Here is a 20,836-nt window from a genome sequence, read left to right as displayed (position 1 = left end):
TGACCTCTTACCCAGACCTTTTTGTAATATTGTACTATCAAGGTCCGTTTTCAATATCCTACATAGTTTGGGGTCATCAGCAAAGACTGACACTGTACTATCAATCCCATCCCTAAGGTCATTAATAAAGAGATTAAAAAGAATTGGTTTTAGCACAGACCCCTGCAGTACCCCACTGCTGACTATAGCCCATTTAGAGAATGTACCATTTATGACTACTCTTTGTTTCCTATCTTTTATCCAATTCCTTACCCAGTTGCATATAGTTTCCCCTAGTCCTTGCTTCTGGAGCTTTAGTATAAGGCTATTATGTGGTACAGTATCAAATGCCTTTGCAAAGTCCAAATAAATCACATCAGCTGCATTACCAATATCCAGGTTTGAACTTACCCCCTCATAGAACCCCAACAGGTTGGTTAGACATGACTTATCTTTCATGAATCCATGCTATCTGTCAGTTATTTTATTTTCTGCAATATATTTTTGCATGTCGTCCCTTAAAATACCCTCAAAAACTTTGCCTACTACTGATGTCAGGCTTACTGGACGGTAGTTGCCTGGATCCTCCCTCTTACCTTTCTTAAATATCGGTACCACATCAGCAATCCTCCAATCCCGAGGCACCAACCCTGTTACAAGCGAGTCTAAAAAGATGAGATACAGCGGTCTGTCGATTACAGAGCCCAATTCTTTCAATATTCATGGATGAATGCCATCTGGCCCTGGGGATTTGTCAATGTCTAATTTACACAGATTTAGGCGTACTTCGTCTTGTGTTAAATTAACTATATCTGGTGGGGAACTTTGATTTTTTTCTTGTTGAATGATGTCTGGTACAGTCAGTTCCTTGGTGAACACTGATGAGAAATGCATATTTAATATCTGCCTTTTGTTTGTCTTCTATAACTAACTTGTTGTTATATTTTAAGGGGCCAATACTATCCTTTATTTTCCTTTTGGCATTAATGTATTTATAAAAGATTTTGGGATTTATTTTAACGTTCTTGGCGATTTTTGTTTCAGTAGCTAGTTTTGCTTGTTTGATTTCTTCTTCTTTACATTTCCTATTGATATCTTTATACTTCTGAAATGCTATTTCTGTATTCTCAGCCTTTAAGATTTTAAACGCCCTGTGTTTTTGTTTTATTATACTTTGTACAGTCTTATTTATCCATAGTGGTTTCCTTTTATTCCTGGACATTTTATTACCAGAGGGTATAAGTTTTTTACAGTACTCTAGTAGTATATCCTTAAACTTACCCATTTATGTTCGGTATCCCCAGTTACCATGATATTATCCCAATCTACACATTTAAGCTCTTCCCTTATTTTGTTGAAATCAGCTTTCCTAAAATTCCAGGTTTTAGCATTTCCCCTTTTAAATGTTCTATTGAATATTACGTTGAAGCTTATCATAATATGATCGCTGGTGGACAAGTGCTCTCGGACCTGTAGGTCTGAAATTGTATCCGGTCTATTTGACAGGACCAGATCTAGCAAATTATCTCCCCTCGTCGGTTCATCTACCCTCTGAGAGAGAGAATTGTCTTGAATTGCAGATAAGAACTTACAGCTTCAGCTTACATAGCAAAAACCTGCTGACAGACTCCCTTAATTTCAACAATGTAAATCCCCAGACCCCTGACTTATACTTGCCTGCCACTGTCTTCATATTTTTCCAGCGACACTCTGGTTGGTCTCTGGTGATTTGTAATCTGCCAGCAAATCCTGTGTGTCATGGATAGAGTAGAAGATCACAAATGACTCCAAATCTATGAGAGCCAGAACAAGTCTCTCATACACTTGCATTGAGAACATATGACGTAACTTTTGACTTCTGGACAGTTGGACATTACAGGCACAAGATGGTGCAGCAGGACTGGAACGGCACAAAAAAATAGGAAGATGTTGGATGGGGAGTATAATACTGGGGGCAGGGAATTAGATTTAAAGTGCCACTCTAGAACTGAAGAAAAACAAACAAAACCCCTACAGTGTTGCTTTAAAATATTATGGTGGTATTTATCCTTTAATGCTACCTTATATCATCTATTATCTGTGGTTAAGAGAAATGGAAGGATCAGTTGTGTAAAGATGCTGCTCACTTCTGTAGTGAATAAATATTAATTCTCTTATTCTTTGCTTGTTTGGTAATAACAGCATTTCATTAGTTTTAATACCACCCATAACTGTCAAAAGACAGGTGCCATTTTGCTCAGGTTAATTATCAGGTTGTGTGAAGCTACTCCCTGATCTAAGGTCCCGTACCCCACCGTGTTCGGTATCGGTCTGGTTATTAGATATTCTGGTGTCGACCGTTCTCCAAAACTAAGTCTGGCTCCTTTCTCCAATACCCTAGACTGGATTTCTTACTCCTCCTCCGGTCCCAGACCACCGTCTGCGACCTGTCTGCGACCTAGCCAAAGTCTCCCAGGGAGCTACAACTCCCCTAGCTCCTCACTTTCTGAGGGCTACTACTCCACTAACTAAGTCCCTCCCCCCTGTCTGCCTGACCCCTAGGCGGGTGGCCCTATTGCAGCTAGACCACCCACTGGTGTGCCTGAAAGGGTGTGGTGTGAGGTGTGGTTAGGATTTGAGTGCTGATGGAAGCAATACCAATAGTTAGGGTCCCAGAACCATGGAGGGTGAGTTCTGCACCATAAGGAAAGGAGTGCAGTTTCCTGTGACACCCTGAAAAGGTCACAGGCATCACACATATTTTTGCTTCTCAAAAAAAAAAATACAGTGTCATAAGGCCGCTTTACACGCTGCGATATCGTTACCCCCATCAGTTGTGCGTCACAGGCAAATCGCTGTCCGTGGCGCACAAAATCGCGCTGACCCGTCACACTACTTACCTGCCTAGCAACGTCGATGTGACCGGCGAACCGCCTCCTTTCTAAGGGGACGGTTCATTCGGCGTCACAGCGACGTCACTAAGCGGCCATCCAATCGAAGTGGAGGGGCGGAGATGAGCGGGACGTAACATCCCGCCCAAATACTTCCTTACGCATTGCCGGTGGACGCAGGTAAGGAGATGTTCGTCGTTCCTGCGGTGTCACACATAGCGATGTGTGCTGCCGCAGAAACAACGAACAACATCATACGTGCAGCAGCAACGATAATTGGAAATAGGGGAGCATGTCAACGATTAGCGATTTTGCACGTGTTTGCAACGATTTTCGATCGTACGTAGGTCTCACACACAACGACATCGCTAAAGAGGCCGGATGTGCGTCAAAAATTCCGTGAACCCAACAACATCGCTTTAGCAGCGTGTAAAGCAGCCTTTAGGCTACGTGCACAAATTGAGTATTTGAGGGGTTTTTTTTACCTCTGTATTTGTAAGTCAAAACCAGGAGTGGCTAAACAAAATGCAGAAATGGTGTTTGTGTTTCTATTATACTTTTCCTCTGAGTAGGTGAGCGAACCCGGACTGTAAAGTTCAGAGTTCGTACTGAACACAGACTTGGGCAGGTGTCTAAGGCGGGCTTTGCACGTTGCGACATCGCAAGCCGATGCTGCGATGTCGCACGCGATAGTTCCCGCCCCCGTCGCAGTTACGATATCGTGATAGCTGGCGTAGCGAAAATTATCGCTACGCCAGCTTCACATGCACTCACCTGCCCTGCGACCGTCGCTCTGGCCGGCGACCCGCCTCCTTCCTAAGGGGGCGGGTCGTGCGGCGTCATAGCAACGTCATACGGCAGGCGGCCAATAGCGGCGGAGGGGCGGAGATGAGCAGGATGTAAACATCCCACCCACCTCCTTCCTTCCGCATTGTGGCCGGCGGCAGGTAAGGAGATGTTCCTCGCTCCTGCGGCTTCATACACAGTGATGTGTGCTGCCGCAGGAGTGAGGAACAACATCGTACCTGTCGCGGCACCGGCATTATGGAAATGTCGGAGGCTGCAACGATGATACGATAACAACGCTTTTGCGCTCGTTCATCGTATCATCTAGGAGTTACACACTACGACATCGCAAGTGACGCCGGATGTGCGTCCCTTTCGATTTGACCCCACCGACATCGCACCTGCGATGTCGTAGTGTGCAAAGCCGCCCTAACAGCCATCCCCATTACTAACCCGGCAAGTGTAGATGGGGAGGGAAAGCTTATTTGGATATACACATTCATTTTTTTTTTCTTTTACCAATTTATTACTTCAAAATAAATCCTGGAAGTTTCAACGTAATCCAAAGAGTAATGTCCCATGATGTCCATCGATTCCTATGAAGTGTCATTCTGAGAACTTTTTCTGAACCCTGCTCCATATGTTACTGCAGTAACTAGCTGACGTCACCGCTCATGAGATATTACGAGCTGCTGACTGGCAGCGACCTATGCAGACTTGTTCTCAGAACGCAGTTCCATAGGAATCATTGGACGTTGTGGGATTTTACACTTTAGATTGGATTGTTTCTGTTGTGTTTTTTGTTTTTTTTTTCTTTAATTCCTTATCTATATTAGTTTTGCAATTTCCCCCATTTTGCTTCCTTTTGCAGCCCCCTAGCCCTTACTATGACCATTTTACAGCACACAATTTCGGGTCTCCATTGAGTTATATGAGGTTTGAAATTTGGGTCCCGAAATATTTTTTTTTTTTTTTTCCTGTACAGTTCGGGTGAACTTAAACATCCACGGGTCCGCTCATAACTGCTTTATGAATAAACGTAAACAATAGTTACCCTTTTCCTTACTGTCAACTTAAGGACCATATATTGTTAGGGTGAACTCTTAACCAGAGATCACTAGTTGCCTACTGCCTGGCCAAATTGGTATAGGCCAAGTGCATGCATAAAAGAATTCACACCAGACACAGTCAGATATGAAGTCTCTTCTTGGTCACTAGAATTGGCACCGAACAGACTAAGGAGACTCATGCATCCTCTTGATATAGGCTAGGGGCGTACACAAGTTCAGATATGCCCATTTAGTGGGACAGTTCATGGGCTAGCGAATGGGGAGATCCGTGTTGCTGTTGATGGGCGGGTCTGACCAGTGGATGAAACCATGACGATGGGAGGGACGTCATTTAGTGGATCCATGCTGATGGTTTAGTCTGTGATGCCATCTGATCTCTGGGTTGGTCTTCTAGCTTGACCAGGGGTCTTCCCTTATATGGTGGTCTTCTTTCATCTGGACATTCCTTGCATTCCAAGCAAGGTGTGGATAACAGAAAATGGCGGCCATCTTTATATCTGTGTCATGTATATGATCTGAAACCTGAATTATGTAAGGCAAATCGACATATGTCCCACAATCCCTTGTCAAGAGGTTAATTAAGTATTTGATAAAAAGGTCCTCCTCAACAGTCCCCCCTAAATACTTTTATTAACCTTCTGACCCTACTCCTAACCCATCAGTTTCCAATACCTGGCTGCAACTCTTTTCTTTTTGCTGCCCACTATACGAGCAATACTAAGCCTTTTCCCCCATTGGTACAGACTTCGATTGGAGCCTGATGTACTCGCCCTACTCTGACTGCCTAGCTGGGGACTGTGAAAGACTGAAGGGGGCCTAGCTGCTCTATATCTACAGAATAGCTAACCTCCTGAGCTAGGAAAGTGGGGACTGACGTTTCTACTCCTTTCTCGATCATCTTCCTTATACAGGGAAAAACACAACAAACAACAATAGCTACAACAATTAAGACAACAAGGATCACTATGCCTATCTGAGCTTGCCATCTCTGCCATCCCTTCATCCATGAAAAGTATTGGTCCCAGGGATCCTCTACACCTGAATTCCTTTTTAATTCTTTTTGTAGAGAAGCTAGCTTTTTTATGGCTACCGTAACCTTCCCGGTGGGACCCGTATTATCTGGAATGTAGGTACAACACGCGGATTTCACCATTTTACAAACGCCTCCTTTCTCTGCCAGTATCATGTCAAGGGCCATTCTGTTTTGAAACGCCATTATTGATGTAGGGCCTAGCTGATCTGCCAAACCTTGAAGAGCTTCTCTAGTGTAATTGACAAATCTTTGTTGGTTATAGTAGATGTAATTGATCCAGTCTACGTTTTTATTTATGGTCACTAGAGGTAGTATGAATGACTCAAAACCTGCTTTGAGTTGATCCCTGGCTTTAAATTCTTCTGGTACCCCCCTTGGGACTCCTATAGCATCAATGTAAACATGGGGGTCAAAACTGCCTTTGGGTTCGGGATTTGTCTCTCTTTTTGTTCTGTGTAGCTCTTCTGACGTTAGGGCTTCCTCTCCTTCTGCTGCTATGTAGAAGGGCATTATAGCTTTGGCTAGTGTGCATTCCCCCATCCATTCACCTTCTAAATGAGTTCTGATCTTCATGTCCCCACATATCCAGAAGACATCAGAAATGGACTGGGTCTGGTTGACCAGGTCCTCTCTGGTGGCATTACTATATCTGCTGCAATATCCCTCTGTGTATAAGTGAAAACTGTGGAAAAAGAAAGCGCAATAGGGTCTTACCCCAATATATATAGGGTGAAGCAAAGAATAATCCTACTCACCAATTCGGGTTGTGACAGTCACAACACCTATAGCAGCATGTAACACCAAGTCCCGGCAGCGGTCCCCAAGAGGCAGATAACAGAGAGTAGTAGAGAATGGGTTTCACAGCCGCGCCAAAAGACTACTGGATTCTTCTCAGATTAATGTTTCTTTTATTTCATAACAGGTCAAGTCTACGCGTTTCAGGAGGACACAGCTCCCTTCTTCAGGACAAACCAGCAAAGAATCATCAAATATCCCTCTGTGAAATCACCCACAAATGTGTTCCCCTCAGTGCTAGTATAACAGATGTATTTTCCTGGGTATATGGTGATGCTTTGACCTGGGTTAGGTGTGTCTGTGACTATGGGGTACTTCTTTTTCCAGTTTTCACAATTTAATTCACTAAGGGATTTGTTAGTGAACAGACTCAGGAAACATTTTTCCACATCTGGGGGGAGATCTAGAGGGACAGATCCTAGGTGGGGTCTCGCCCCTGCACAGACAAAGCAATTAGACTTATTATATTGATTGGCGGTATATTTCATCCACTTCAACCATAAGTTGGTCTCAGTGTACCCTGTTTCAACGGCAAGGATATCTTCAAATGTGGGGTTTGCAATGGCCATCATTTTATTAAGTTTTTGAATACGGAACATTAGGGAATTTGAGTGTGTGTTTCTATCTTTTGTCGACATTTCTCTTATGTCTGCTAATCTGAACACACCTAGATGGGCACAACTAGCACACCCACCATATACATATGTGCCCAGTAGATAGGTGCCATTATCGCCAGGTTGAGGGTTCTCCAGGTTAAGGACTAGTGGATTACATTGACCAATAGTATCACAGGGCTTGATGACTTTTGTACGGGAGAGTGTCATCCTGTTGAGTAGGGGTTTGCCATGGGAATCTAGTTTATTTAGGGCTGTTTTCGGTCTATAACCCCAATCTTCACCAGTGTTCCACCCGACTGCCCTCCATGAACTACATGTTTGTCCCCACCCATCACCTGTAACACATATATATTGTTGTCCTGATCTTAATTGTGCTGGTTGACTCATTGAGGAAGGTGAGGAAGCCCATTGAGTGTCACACTGTACTACATCACAATAATCGAATTTAAAAGAAGCAACATGTGTAGTGGTGTTATACCAGAACGTAATCACCCCCCCTGCTTGGGTGATCGCGGCCTGTTGTGCTCCTACAAAGGAGTGTAGAACTGGGTAACACATAAGGTAAAAGATATGCGGCATTATGCAGAAGGCTCTGATGGAGGCGTGAACTTCTTGCAGTGGGAGGCGTGTATCCACGTTGGTCTTCCTTCAAGTTTGACAGAAGTGGGAGTAGTCAGGAGCACTTGGTAGGGACCTTCAAATCTCGGTTCCAGGGATGTCTTTCTGGTGAACTTCTTTACCAGCACGTAGTCGCCAGGTTGGAAATTATGGACACCTTCACTGGAATCTGGATCTGGAATGGATGATAAAACTCGTGCATGTGTTATTGACAATTCTTTAGCAAGGGCAACAACATAATTCACAAGAGTATCACTTCCTAAAGCTAGCTGTTGTGGGAAGAATTGACCCAGCCTTGGAGGCCCCCCAAAAAGAATCTCGTATGGTGTGAGTTTAGTGGGACCCCTTAGAGTGTTTCTGACTGACTATAAGGCAATAGGCAAAATGTCTGTCCAGGGAAGTTTAACCTCCTGACTAGCTTTCAGGATTTTGTTTTTCAGGGTACCATTAAGTCATTCTACTTTTCCACTGCTCTGAGGGTGATATGGGGTATGTAGACCCAAATCCGCTCCTACAAACGTCCGTAGCTCCTTCGCCAATAGTGCCGTTAATGCAGGTCCTTGGTCACTCTCAATTACCTCTGGGACCCCATATCTGCATACTAACTCAGTTATCAGTCTCTTAACAGTCACTCTGGCAGTCATATTGGTTACCGGATAGGCTTCGGGCCATCCTGAGAACATGTCAGTCACCACCAATACATACTCGTACTTCACTACTTTTGGCATTTGAATATGATCAATTTGAATTCTTTGGAAAGGATAGAGTGGTTTGGCCAAATGTTTTTGAGTAACTTTCTTGGGTGGTTCTGGATTGCATTTTGCACACACAAGGCAGGACTTGCAATAGTTTTGGGTGACAGTAGAGATCCCTGGTGCCAGATACGTCTTCCAAATCAAGTCATTCATGTGGTTCTTGCATCTATGGGTGATACCGTGTGCCCATTCTGTCACCGATGGGTATAGGTTGCGGGGTAGACAGATCTTTTTGTTCTTCCTCCAAACTCCATCTTCATCCTTTTTTGCTCCTGTTTCTTGCCAATGCTTTTTCTCATCATCGGGTGCCTTGTCTTGGTGTAGATGAATAAACTTCATATGAGAGCTCTGGAGTCCCCCTTCAGGATCTTGAAACACGTACACCACTGCTTTTTCTTTCCCAGGTGGGTGCACAGCATACGTTTTCGCTATTTTGTCAGCAAAGAAGTTTCCCTTTGCCTCTGGAGAATTTAATTTCCCATGAGCTTTAATCTTGATCACTGCAACCTCCGAAGGTAGGTCCACAGCAGCCACAAGTTCTTGTATGGCAACAGCATGTTTTACAGGATTTCCACTGGACGTTTGGCAGCATCTGGGCAGCCAGAGGATACCTAAGTCATGAGCCACTCCGAAAGCATATCTTGAATCCGTGTAGATGTTAACCACCTTCTCTGCCGCTTCTTGACAGGCCAGCGTCAAAGCCTTAAGTTCCGCTTCTTGTGCAGACATGTGTGGTGGTAGGGATCCGGCTGAGATAACCTGGTCTTATGTAACCACGGCATATCCTGTATGGAACCTTCCTGTTTCATCTGCAAATCTGGAACCATCGGTGAAGAACGTCAGGTCAGCGTGCGGGAGTGGGTCTTCGGACACAATTTTCTTTGAGGCTGCTTCTTGCTGCATCTGTTGTAGACAGTCATGATCCTATGAGTATGTATAGGCTTCTTCTCCTGTGGAGCATGACTGTCATCGTCTATATCCCCCCTGGAAAGAGGAAGCAGTGTGGACGGGTTAAGGACGGTACAGCGGACAAGAATGACATTATCCGGAATTAGGAGGGAACATTGGAGTCTCATAGGACGCTGTAGTGACAGATGTTTAGGTTGAGTCTGGTCAAGTATAGCTTTGAGATCATGTGGAGCCATCAAGAGCACTGGATGTCCTAAGATGATGTCTGAAGTCTTGTCCAGGAGCATATGTGCAGCATGTACGGCTCTAAGGCAAGTTGGTGAAGCTCGAGACACCGTGTCCAGACAGGCAGAGTAATAACCGATGGGTCTTGTTTTTCCCCCATGTTTCTGGGCTAGGACTCCGGAGGCATGTCCTGCTACTTCACTGATAAACAGGTAGAAAGGCAGCTGATAATTCGGGATTCCAAGGGCTGGTGCAGATTGTATGGCTTGTTTAAGAGCATAAAAAACTTCCACAGACTCTGGTTTTAGTGGGAAAGCAGACAACTTGAGGTCATCATACAATGGTTGCATCAACTTGGAGGCATCTGGAATCCACTGCCGGCAGTAGGTGATAAGTCCCAAGAAAGCTTGTAGCTGCTTAGTTCCTTTTGGTAGAGGAACTGTCTCAATTGCGTCTTTTCTTTCACTTGTGAGATGTTTTAACCCTGGAGAGAGACAGTGTCCTAGAAACACAACTTTGGGTTGACACTAGTGATGAGCGAGTACTAAAAAGCTCGGGTGCTCGAGGCTCGGGCCGAGCATCCCAAGATACTCGTGTACTCGGCCCGAGCACCGAGCCCAATGTTATCCTATGGGAGACCCGAGTATTTTTATGAAATGACCCCCGGCAGCATGTAGAAACCCTAAAAATGTCACAAAAGTCTCAGAAGAGTACTCAAATGACATGGCAACAGCACGGGGAAGACCCCTTGAAGCATTTATCACTCAAAAGTCACAGCTGTGAACAATTTTGTCCGAGTTTTACGCCATTTTTACGGACTCACCAGAAAACCTTCCAAAATGACACCAAAATGAATTTTCATGGCGGAAATGTTAAGGGCACATACCCAATAGTGAGATAGAGCTGGTGTATGTTACTTTTTGAGATTAATACATGAAAGATTTTACGTAAAACATTGTGTGGCACTCCGATGTCCAAAACGCACGTTTTGTGCTTTTTACTAGCGATGTCGGTCATTTTTTTTTTTCATTCTATCTCCTGTCAGTCGGTCTCGCTCTGTCGGTCTCTCTCTGTGTTGTCTGTCCCCCTCTCACAGTCTGTCGGTCATTCTCCCCCCTCTCTCTTACTTACCGTTCCCCGATCACTGCCGCGGCGCTGCACGGCTGTTCACTAAACTCCGGCGGCTTTTCCTCTTTTGAAAAAGCCGGCCGCTCATTAAACAATCTCGTATTCCCTACTTTCCTGCTTTTCGGCGCCTATGATTGGTTGCAGTGAGACACGCCCCCACGCTGAGTGACAGGTGTCTCACTGCACCCAAACACAGCAGCCGGTGTGTGTGTGTGTGTATACTGTGCAGTGAAATAAATAATTAAATAATTAAAAAAAACGGCGTGCGGTCCCCCCAATTTTAATACCAGCCAGATAAAGCCATACGGCTGAAGGCTGGTATTCTCAGGATGGGGAGCTCCACGTTATGGGGAGCCCCCCAGCCTAACAATATCAGTCAGCAGCCGCCCAGAATTGCCGCATACATTAGATGCAACAGTTCTGGGACTGTACCCGGCTCTTCCCGATTTGCCCTGGTGCGTTGGCAAATCGGGGTAATAAGGAGTTATTGGCAGCCCATAGCTGCCACTAAATCCTAGATTAATCATGTCAGGCGTCTCCCCGAGATTCCTTCCATGATTAATCTGTAAATTACAGTTAAAAAACACACACATCCGAAAAATCCTTTATTAGAAATAAAAAACACTAACAAAGTCCCTCATCACCAATTTATTAACCCCGACAAACCCTCCATGTCCGGCGTAATCCACGGACCTCCAGCGTCGCGTCCAGCTGTGCTGCATGAAGGTGACAGGAGCTGCAGAATACACCGCCGCTCCGGTCAGCTTCACACAGCAACTGAGGTGAGTATAGCGATCAGCTGAACTGTCACTGAGGTTACCTGGATGCAGCGGTGGCCGCGGGTAACCTCAGTGACAGCTCAGCTGATCGCGCTACTCACCGCCGCTCCGGTCAGCTCCATGCAGCAACTGAGGTGAGTATAGCGATCAGCTGCTGTCACTGAGGTTACCCGCGGCCACCGCTGGATCCAGCGGTGGCCGTGAGTTACCTTACTGACAGCAGCTGATCGCGCTACTCACCTCAGTTGCTGTGTGAAGCTGACAGAAGCGGCGGTGTATTCTGCAGCTCCTGTCACCTGAATGTAGCAGAGCTGGACGTGACGCTGGAGGACTGTGGATTACGCCGGACATGGAGGGTTTGTCGGAGTTAATAAATTGGTGATGAGTGACTGTTATTGTTTTTTATTTCTAATAAAGGATTTTTTCAGGTGTGTGTGTTTTTTAACTGTAATTTACAGATTAATCATGGAAGGTTTCTCGGGGAGACGCCTGACATGATTAATCTAGGATTTAGTGGCAGCTATGGGCTGCCATTAACTCCTTATTACCCCGATTTGCTAACGCACTAGGGTAAATCGGGAAGAGCCGGGTAGAGTCCCAGAACTGTCGCATCTAATGTATGCGGCAATTCTGGGCGGCTGCTGCTGACTGATATTGTTAGGCTGGGGGGCTCCCCATAACGTGGAGCTCCCCATCCTGAGAATACCAGCCTTCAGCCGTATGGCTTTATCTGGCTGGTATTAAAATTGGGGGGGACCGCACGCCGTTTTTTTTAATTTATTTATTTATTTTACTGCACAGTATAGACACACCCACCGGCTGCTGTGATTGGGTGCAGTGAGACACCTGTCACTCAGCGTGGGGGCGTGTCTCACTGCAACGAATCATAGGTGCCTGTGGGCGTGGAAAGCAGGGAATATGAGATGGCCGGTATAAAGGCTCGGTCACGCTGTGCAGGCCGGCCAATCACTGTAATTCCACAACTAACAGGGCTGTGGCATTGCAGTGGTCTGCCAGCCAATCCCTGCATGAGGGCTGGCTCTCAAAAGAGCGCCAACATGCAGGGATGAAGACCACGAGTACAGCACGAGTATCGCGAGATTACTCGGTCCCCGCCGAGTAGCCCGAGTACAGTGATACTCGTGCGAGTACTGAGTAGTAACACGCATACTCGCTCATCACTAGTTGACACCATTGAACTTTGTTGAGGGACACTTTGCAGTTCTGTTGTGCGAGGTGAAGTAGAAGACTGAGACTTGATTTTTCAGCTACTGCTTAATCAGGACAACACAATAGAAGATCATCGACATACTGAAGAACAACCTGATGGTTCATCTCTCTCCAAGGCTTCAGACAAGAGGCAAGGGCTTGAGAGAAATGACTTGGTGAATTCTGTGCTCCTTGTGGCAAGACCGTCCAGGTGTATTGTGATCCTTGGTAAGTGAAGGCAAACAGGTACCAATCTTCTGGATGCAATGGAACGCTGAAGAAAGCATTGGCTAGATCGATGACAGTGAAACGTGTAGCATCCGATGGTATTTGAGACAGCAATGTATGTGGATTGGGCACGATGGGAGTTTCCAATACAGTTGCTGCATTAACAGCCCAGAGATCTTGAACCATACGGTACTTTGGGGCTTCTCCCTTCAATGTCCTCTTCTTGACTGGGAACAAAGGTGTGTTACAGAGAGAGGTACATTTGACTAGTGCCCCGTTATCCAAAAGAGTCTTAATTTGAGTGCCTAAGGACTCTTCCTGGGCAGATTTGAGTGGATACTGAGGCACCCTGGGGAGTTGAGCTCCAGGTTTAAGAATGGCCCGTACAGGAGGTACAGCAAGACGTCCAATATCTTCAGGACCAGTGGACCATAGAGTAGATGGGACTTGCGACATCACTTCTGGTGGAATACCCGAGGCAGCATTAACGACTTCGTCCATCATCATAAGCAACGGTGCTGCTTGAAGTTGACACTCTTCACTCGAATCGAGCGGATCAGTAATGGTGATGGTAAGACCATTAGATGAATAGTTGATAGTCGCTCTCAATCTTTGGAGAAGGTCTGCTCCCAGAAGGTTAGTGGGACAAGTGGGGGACACCACTAGGCGCATAAATACATCTTTGTATGGTCCAACCTGTACTTCTCGGGTGAGCTTGTTAGAAGTAGGCTTGCCATCTACTCCCACGCATGTCACAGCTTCAGAGGATATCAGGTCGGGAAAAGGCAGGTCCTGTAGTCTGATAACACTTCTGGCTGCACCTGTATCCACAAGGAACGGTAAGGGTTTGCCTTGAACGTTGATGGTTACTTTGGCTATTGGACCAGACGCAGAAGCCAAAGTAGTGGACACGGGCTTGCCCCTGTCCTATCGGTTACTTAGATGCATCAGAGCAGCGGTATGGTTAGCATGAGTCTGAGCTTGTGATGGACGGTCATAATATTGATCATTGCGATGAGAATAGTTGAATCTTCGATTATCTTCATTGTGGTTCCTGAATCTGCGTCCTTGAGGAGGTGCCTTACAGTTTCGTCTATAATGTCCGGTATTGCCATAATTGACGCAGGCATCTTTATGTGGTGCTGGAGATAACTGGTCTTGATCTCGTACGTTAGTCCATAGGATATGGATCTTCTTGCTTGAGGCTGTTGTAGATTTTTCAGGAAGTGCCTTCTCGAATCCTTTTAGCTATTAAGACATCATTAGGATCCAATGTAGCATACTCAGGTCTGATTAGTTGAAATTGCTTCTTCAGGACTTCTCGAAGGCCTTCAACAAATGAGGAGACGAGCAGTGTCCGTTAAACCTTGATTTGGTTACTGAAACCGAGGTCACTAAACATTTGAGTTAAACGAGCATGATATCTTTCCACTGATTCTCCTGAGTCTTGTGTGACATCCTTGAAAGATGTTGACTGATCAGCCAGCCTATCTGAGGCCCATGTTTTAAGTTGTTGGCAGAACTCAACACCGGAGTCCCACGTGGTGTCACTGACAAGTGTGGCATCATTGAATGCAGTTTCCATAACAGGCCTATATGCATTGCCCGCTTTAAGATTTGCCAGGGAAATTAGATCTTGCCACGTTGCGGAGTAATTTCTCTGGATTTGAAGCATGCTTCTGTAAAAAGGCATCGGCTGCTTTTCCGGATCTGGAAGCTGGTTCAATAGAGTAGCAGCTTGTTGTGGTGTAAACTTGACATAGAGGGTGGGCTCTCCAGATGTGGGCTTTTCCGCTATCGGTAGTGGACCAGCGGTGGGATTGGAGGTGGCAGCAGGGGTATAGGCATCGACACTTGTATGAGAGGAGCAGGAGGAGGTGGTAAGCCTGGAAGGAGAGTTTCCGACTGAACAGTTCCTATATCATGAGGTGGAGTCCAGGTGAGGCAGGCAGTCTTGAGAGCTTTTACTATCCGGTGTTCATTACTAATCAACCTGATTTCAGAGAGACCGCAAATGTTTGGGGGGCTGCATTTGTTCACTATAACGCCTACTATCTCTCTTGTGCATGCATGAACGGGATATCCAAAAATGCCAGAACCAATAGCGGGGATTGTCAGGGTTTCAATCTGCTGACTAGTATTCTCATATTCTAAAATGCGAGTTATTGCTGTGCGAAGTTGTGTACTAACGTCTGGATGCATGGGGTCAAAAGTAGATATCACAGCGTGTATAATCAATCTACAGGGAAGACTGCCGGGTTTAGTCACTGCTATGTCCCCAATAGCTATCTGCCCACGTGACTCAACAATGACTCGACTGTCAGCTTGAATAGTCGCCCCTCCTGCCTCCACTATAGCTCTAGCTATACCTCCATTGTGTTTTAAATGAGAATTTGCAGCATTGACAATAGCATGTGTCTCCATTGTTGTTATATCCCCCTTACCCACCACCAATAAAGGTCCTTCTGGAATCTCTTTTTCAAGAACTGGTTGCCAGTACTCCCTTCCCCCTATGCTTCCTGTGGTATTAGTGTTCCCTTCCCAAAATGTGCCTTCCTCTGATACAGTGGCTACCGTCCCATATAGATGTGCACTTGGTTGTGAAAGGACCCTCGAGGCACCGGGAGTAGTATTAGAGAGACTGCGTGAGCGTGAGAGTGCTGTTGCGTCAGAAGTGTTGGGAGGAAAGGTTGCTGCTTGGAGTGGCTCACGTGAGTGTGTGACTGGATTGACCTCAAAGGTGACAGTGGAAAGGGTTGGTGCTGAGAGTGATTCTTGTGATTGTGCAGCTAAAGTAGCAGCGGAAGTGACAGTGGAAAGTGTCGGTGCTGGGGATGATTCAGGTGGGAGGATAGCTGGATTCACAGTGGAAGTGGTGGGGGAAAGGGTTGATGCTTCACTGGAAATCGTTGTGACAGGAAATGTGGGTAATGTCTGTTCACTTCCCAGAGGGATGTAGTACTGACCGTTAATGGTCATTACTGGGTAGAGGGAATCTGGGCGGGTGCCACTAGGGACAGCACATTTGTCTTCAACAAAATGGCGGACACTGGAAGTGGCACATGGCTTTTGTCCACCATTTTGCGGCCTAGAGTCACCACATCCTACAGCATCAGCATTATATGGAGGTGGTCGCTCACAAGGTATATTCTTGCAATACACATAATTTAAAACTCTGTCTTTCTTTTTCCTCACTTCTTCTACCCAGTTCTCTCTATATAATCTTTCAGAAACTCTTCCCCATGCACAAGCCGCAGACAGCAATCCATTGTCTTCCAAAACACCTTTTCTCTATGTTAACACAAGCTTCCACTCTAGAGGCTGCAATCTTCCTCCTGCTGGCATCCCACACAATTTCATGAGTTTTGTACATTGTTTTATATGACTCTTTCCTTCACGAGCTGCAACTAATGTGCATGGGTCTAATTTGCCATCTGAATTTGGCTTATTGCCAATACGACAAAACTTCATCAATTTTTCATCCTCTCCCAAGATAAACAACACCAAACAATCTTTCTCTATGCAGACCAAGATAAAAAACAGACAAAGAGATGGGGAGATAACTCACAACTGAAACACTAAAGAAAACTTAGGGTTTGCAGCATACACTTCCAAATCCTTCCTTACTCTGTCATGTCGTCCCTGTCTGATTTCTGCGTTCTGTAATTCACAAAGACACCAATAGTGTCACCCCTGGCTACAAGGTGTCTATACCAGCCGATTCACTCCAGGAAAACACTTTAAAAAGGTTAGATTTATGTATAACGTAAGGCTCTGCACTCAGTCTAGCCAAAGCTGGACCCTTACATATGGCTCTGCACTTAAGTCTAGCTGATCTTGGCACTTACATCTGGCTCTGCATTCAGTCTGAGCTTGGCACTACAAAAAGCTCTGCACTCAGTCTGAGCTTGGCACTACAAAAACCACAAACCATATCACAGGCAACCACAAACCATGTGACAGACAATATCCTTTTTGTTTCCAGACACTGCTCACAAACCCACTTGCTCTTTTAACTACCAGTCAATCTCACCTTGAGACAAACAGGCAGCAGGGAACTGAACACGTGATGGTTCTTCGGCAATTAATATGGCCAGCAGCCGTGAGACCCGTCTGCCGTGTACAGAGACCCTGAAAACCGGACACAGTCAGGCAATCAGTGCCACACACCCCGAGATCACACAGGAAAGACTACAGATTATAAAAATCAGCAGACTCACCGTGTTTAATGGGAGGCGATCAATCTCCTTTCTCAAGGTGTGGAGCTCGTCCTGCCGTTCCAATTGCCGATTCCAAGGGTTTCCGGGTGTCGACGTCTGATGGCTCCACGTTGGCACCAATAATGTTAGGGTGAACTCTTAACCAGAGATCACTAGTTGCCTACTGCCTGGCCAAATTGGTATAGGCCAAGTGCATGCATAAAAGAATTCACACCAGACACAGTCAGATATGAAGTCTCTTCTTGGTCACTAGAATTGGCACCGAACAGACTAAGGAGACTCATGCATCCTCTTGATATAGGCTAGGGGCGTACACAAGTTCAGATATGCCCATTTAGTGGGACAGTTCATGGGCTAGCGAATGGGGAGATCCGTGTTGCTGTTGATGGGCGGGTCTGACCAGTGGATGAAACCATGACGATGGGAGGGACGTCATTTAGTGGATCCATGCTGATGGTTTGGTCTGTGATGTCATCTGATCTTTGGGTTAGTCTTCTAGCTTGACCAGGGGTCTTCCCTTATATGGTGGTCTTCTTTCATCTGGACATTCCTTGCATTCCAAGCAAGGTGTGGATAACAGGAAATGGCGGCCATCTTTATATCTGTGTCATGTATATGATCTGAAACCTGAATTATGTAAGGCAAATCGACATATGTCCCACAATCCCTTGTCAAGAGGTTAATTAAGTATTTGATAAAAAGGTCCTCCTCAACAATATGAAAGAGTGCCTTAATATGAAACCTAGCTAGTATGTTTTGAATAGTAGTATATACTAAACCTCCTTTTTTTTAATACTGTGTGTAATGTAAAAAAAAAATGTATTGCAGCTCCTGTAAACCTCACTGGAAAAGCCTTACTGAAAAAACTTCATCTGAAATATTCACAGAAACCATGGACTGAAACCTTTAAACTTGTCCGTTATTGTCTGGTAAGAACTAGCTTCCTTGTTTGTTCTTAAGTCAAGGTCCCTTTTTAAATTCTCCTTAAATTTTACATTGCGTCTGTGTTCAGTGAATAGCTGCCTCCCCCCCCCCCATGATGATCCTTATTAAGAAAAAAAAAAGCTTAATTAGTGATAGTTGAGCACTAAAATGCTCAGGTGCTTGTTACTCAATTACTCAAGTTTAGCAATTTGCAATGATCGTCTCAAGTAATGAGCATGATGGCAGTCAATGAGAAACTTGTTTAAAGTGCTGGAGGGGGAAAAAGCGCAAAAAAACGCAGTAAAAATAATTAAGGGAATATGCTCACCTTATTAAGTTGTGTACCACACAACTAGATGTAAAGCCTGTAACCAACTGCTGCAAAGTCCACTATCTAGAAAAGCCCAAAAACCACTTAGGAACACTGTAAAATGTGGATGCGCTGTGGACTGCGCTGCTGGAGATACAGCGGCGCAGTTGTAGATCCACATTTTACAGTGTTCCCAAGCGGCTAATGAGAAACTTGAGCATTTTTCTGGCAGACTGTCCCAGAAGGTCTCAGAAGGAGGGGGGCTCTAAAAATTCTGCCATGGGTGGAGTGGAATTAAGTACACTGATGACTAACCAGAGAATCAAAGTTCTTACAGACCAGGGAAATATAGCGGTAAAAGATCTCTTCTCCTAGAAGTCTTGTAGGGAAGGAACCACAGCCTGGATCATGGTCATGCACCAAAGCCTGCAGGCAACGGAGCAGTAATGAGGCAGCACACAGAACTACAAATGACAGCATGGTGTCCAGAAGCAAGAAAAGGGTGTCTCAGGAGCCAACTAGCACAAAATACTCAGACAAGGAGTAAATCCGGGACTGGGATTTATAAGCAGGGCAGACAGGAAGTTCATGGGCAAGATGAGGCAACAAACACCAACTTGGATGAGGGCAATTAGACACCAGTTCCATGAAAAACTTGGAACCTTACACCAGGTCAAGCACCAGGATTGGTGCATGTCATGGATGCGCAATTCTAGGGAGGCTACGGACTGCTATTTTTAGACTTCGAAAGGCACAATAACCATGGGCCTCCCCAGCATGACAATACCAGCCCCCTGGTGTCTGTTTTATCTTGTCTGGGTATCAAAATTAGGGGGGGGGGGCAACCACACACTGTTGGTGTGTCTTTTTTTTTTTTCTTTTGTTCTTCCAATTATTTTACACTCCACTCCATGACCGACACAGCTAGTGTGAGGACAACAAATCACTGATGTCAATATTCATGAGATTTAATGAGTGGACCTGGAAGCAGAGTGATCGCAATGAGAGGAGATTCAAAGTATAATTGCCCTACTCATTCTCCTTCTCCCCGAGTGGCCAAACTACAATTTTTTTTGAGATTTTTTTTGGAGTTGGAAAATTTGTATAAAATATGGTCACAATACTCACCCAATATTTGTGCACACCGTGTGTATGCAAACATGTAGTGCTCACCATAAACATAAATGAGGACATTCCAACAGATATGTCAGAAAACCTTTAGTTTCCCTTCACAATCCAATTTTTTACTGGATACCATACAAAAAAATTCTACTACAAATATAGGCCTTTCGTTGCAAAGAAGACTTATTTTGAAAACCTGTGACATCTGTGTTTGCCCTTCAAGCATCTGTCGCCAGGCAGTGCTGCACTTTCATAGCGGTGTTGTGTGGTGACAGTTGTAGCTTTATCTTTCTGGGAATTGTAGTCCCATGCTTACTGGGAGATAGTTACCTGCTGTTCAGTTTGGGTGGGGTTGCAGGCTATTTAACACTAGAAGTCCCAGAAATTTCGAGCTCCCCTCTGAAGTCCCGAAAGGGGGTCAAATGACCCTTAGTCCAAACTGAATAGAACTAACTAGAAACTAAATGGCTAAACTCAATGGAAAACAACACCCTCCTGTGGTGCGACAGTAATGGCCTTAATTACAGAACAAAAGACGGTGATTATAGGATGTTAGCTAAAATCCTTCAGGTCATTCGACCCTTCTCTGGGTTCCAAAGGTAGAAATGTTAAATGACCCCTTTCTGGGACTTCTAGTGTTAAGAGCCTGCTATCCACTGTTATAGTTTTACTTGCTCCTTGAGAAGTGTTCACTATGTTGCTTTTGGCTCCCTGTGGCGATTCCTGATTTTTGACCCTGGCTTGTTTTTTGACTAGTCTTATGGTTTTGTTTCTGTATTGACCTTCTGGTCCTGACTCTGCTTCTTCTTGCCAGCTCACCCCACCAAACAGCAGCTATAACTGGGGCTCCAGCCTAGGGGGTCCCTGATAAAATAAAATAAAACTTAAACTCCACTGCCCGTGTGATTCCAGCAGTGTCAGCACTCGCTCACTTGAGGTTGTGTTACTTGAGCGCCGCATCTAATCTCCACTGGCTTCTCTGTCCCCGCCTTCTAACGCATAAGCAATCAACAGGAAGTGAGCTGCAGGCCACATCTCTCACTGCTTGTTCATTAGTTATACATTCGAAGATGGAGATGGTGAAGTCGATGGTAATTGGGAGCAAGGATCGCGTAACCTATAACCAACTCGTGTGATCCAGGAGAGCGAGTGGCGGCGCTGCTGGATTGGTGTGGCAGGTGATGGGAGTAGAAGCTTTTCTTTTAAAGGGCCCACACATGGGGATTGAAAAGGGGTTGTCAGAGTAGTGGACAACCCCC

At 45.3% G+C, this 20,836-nt stretch overlaps 1 protein-coding gene across 1 annotated transcript in view; it reads left to right on the top strand.

Annotated features, from left to right (window-relative positions):
* Nucleotides 1-20,647: 20,647 nt before the first annotated feature.
* Nucleotides 20,648-20,836, top strand: part of LOC142243945 (mediator of RNA polymerase II transcription subunit 1-like) — a 196,190-nt gene continuing 196,001 nt past the window's right edge. Inside the window, exon 1 of the mRNA XM_075316138.1 lies at nt 20,648-20,668. Within this exon, the coding sequence (XP_075172253.1) occupies nt 20,648-20,668 (21 nt within the window). The remainder of the gene's footprint in view (nt 20,669-20,836) is intronic.

The sequence above is a fragment of the Anomaloglossus baeobatrachus genome, chromosome 6 (genome assembly GCF_048569485.1).
Source record: "Anomaloglossus baeobatrachus isolate aAnoBae1 chromosome 6, aAnoBae1.hap1, whole genome shotgun sequence".
Lineage (NCBI taxonomy): Eukaryota > Metazoa > Chordata > Amphibia > Anura > Aromobatidae > Anomaloglossus > Anomaloglossus baeobatrachus.
This window is presented reverse-complemented; position numbering and strand designations above follow the sequence as displayed.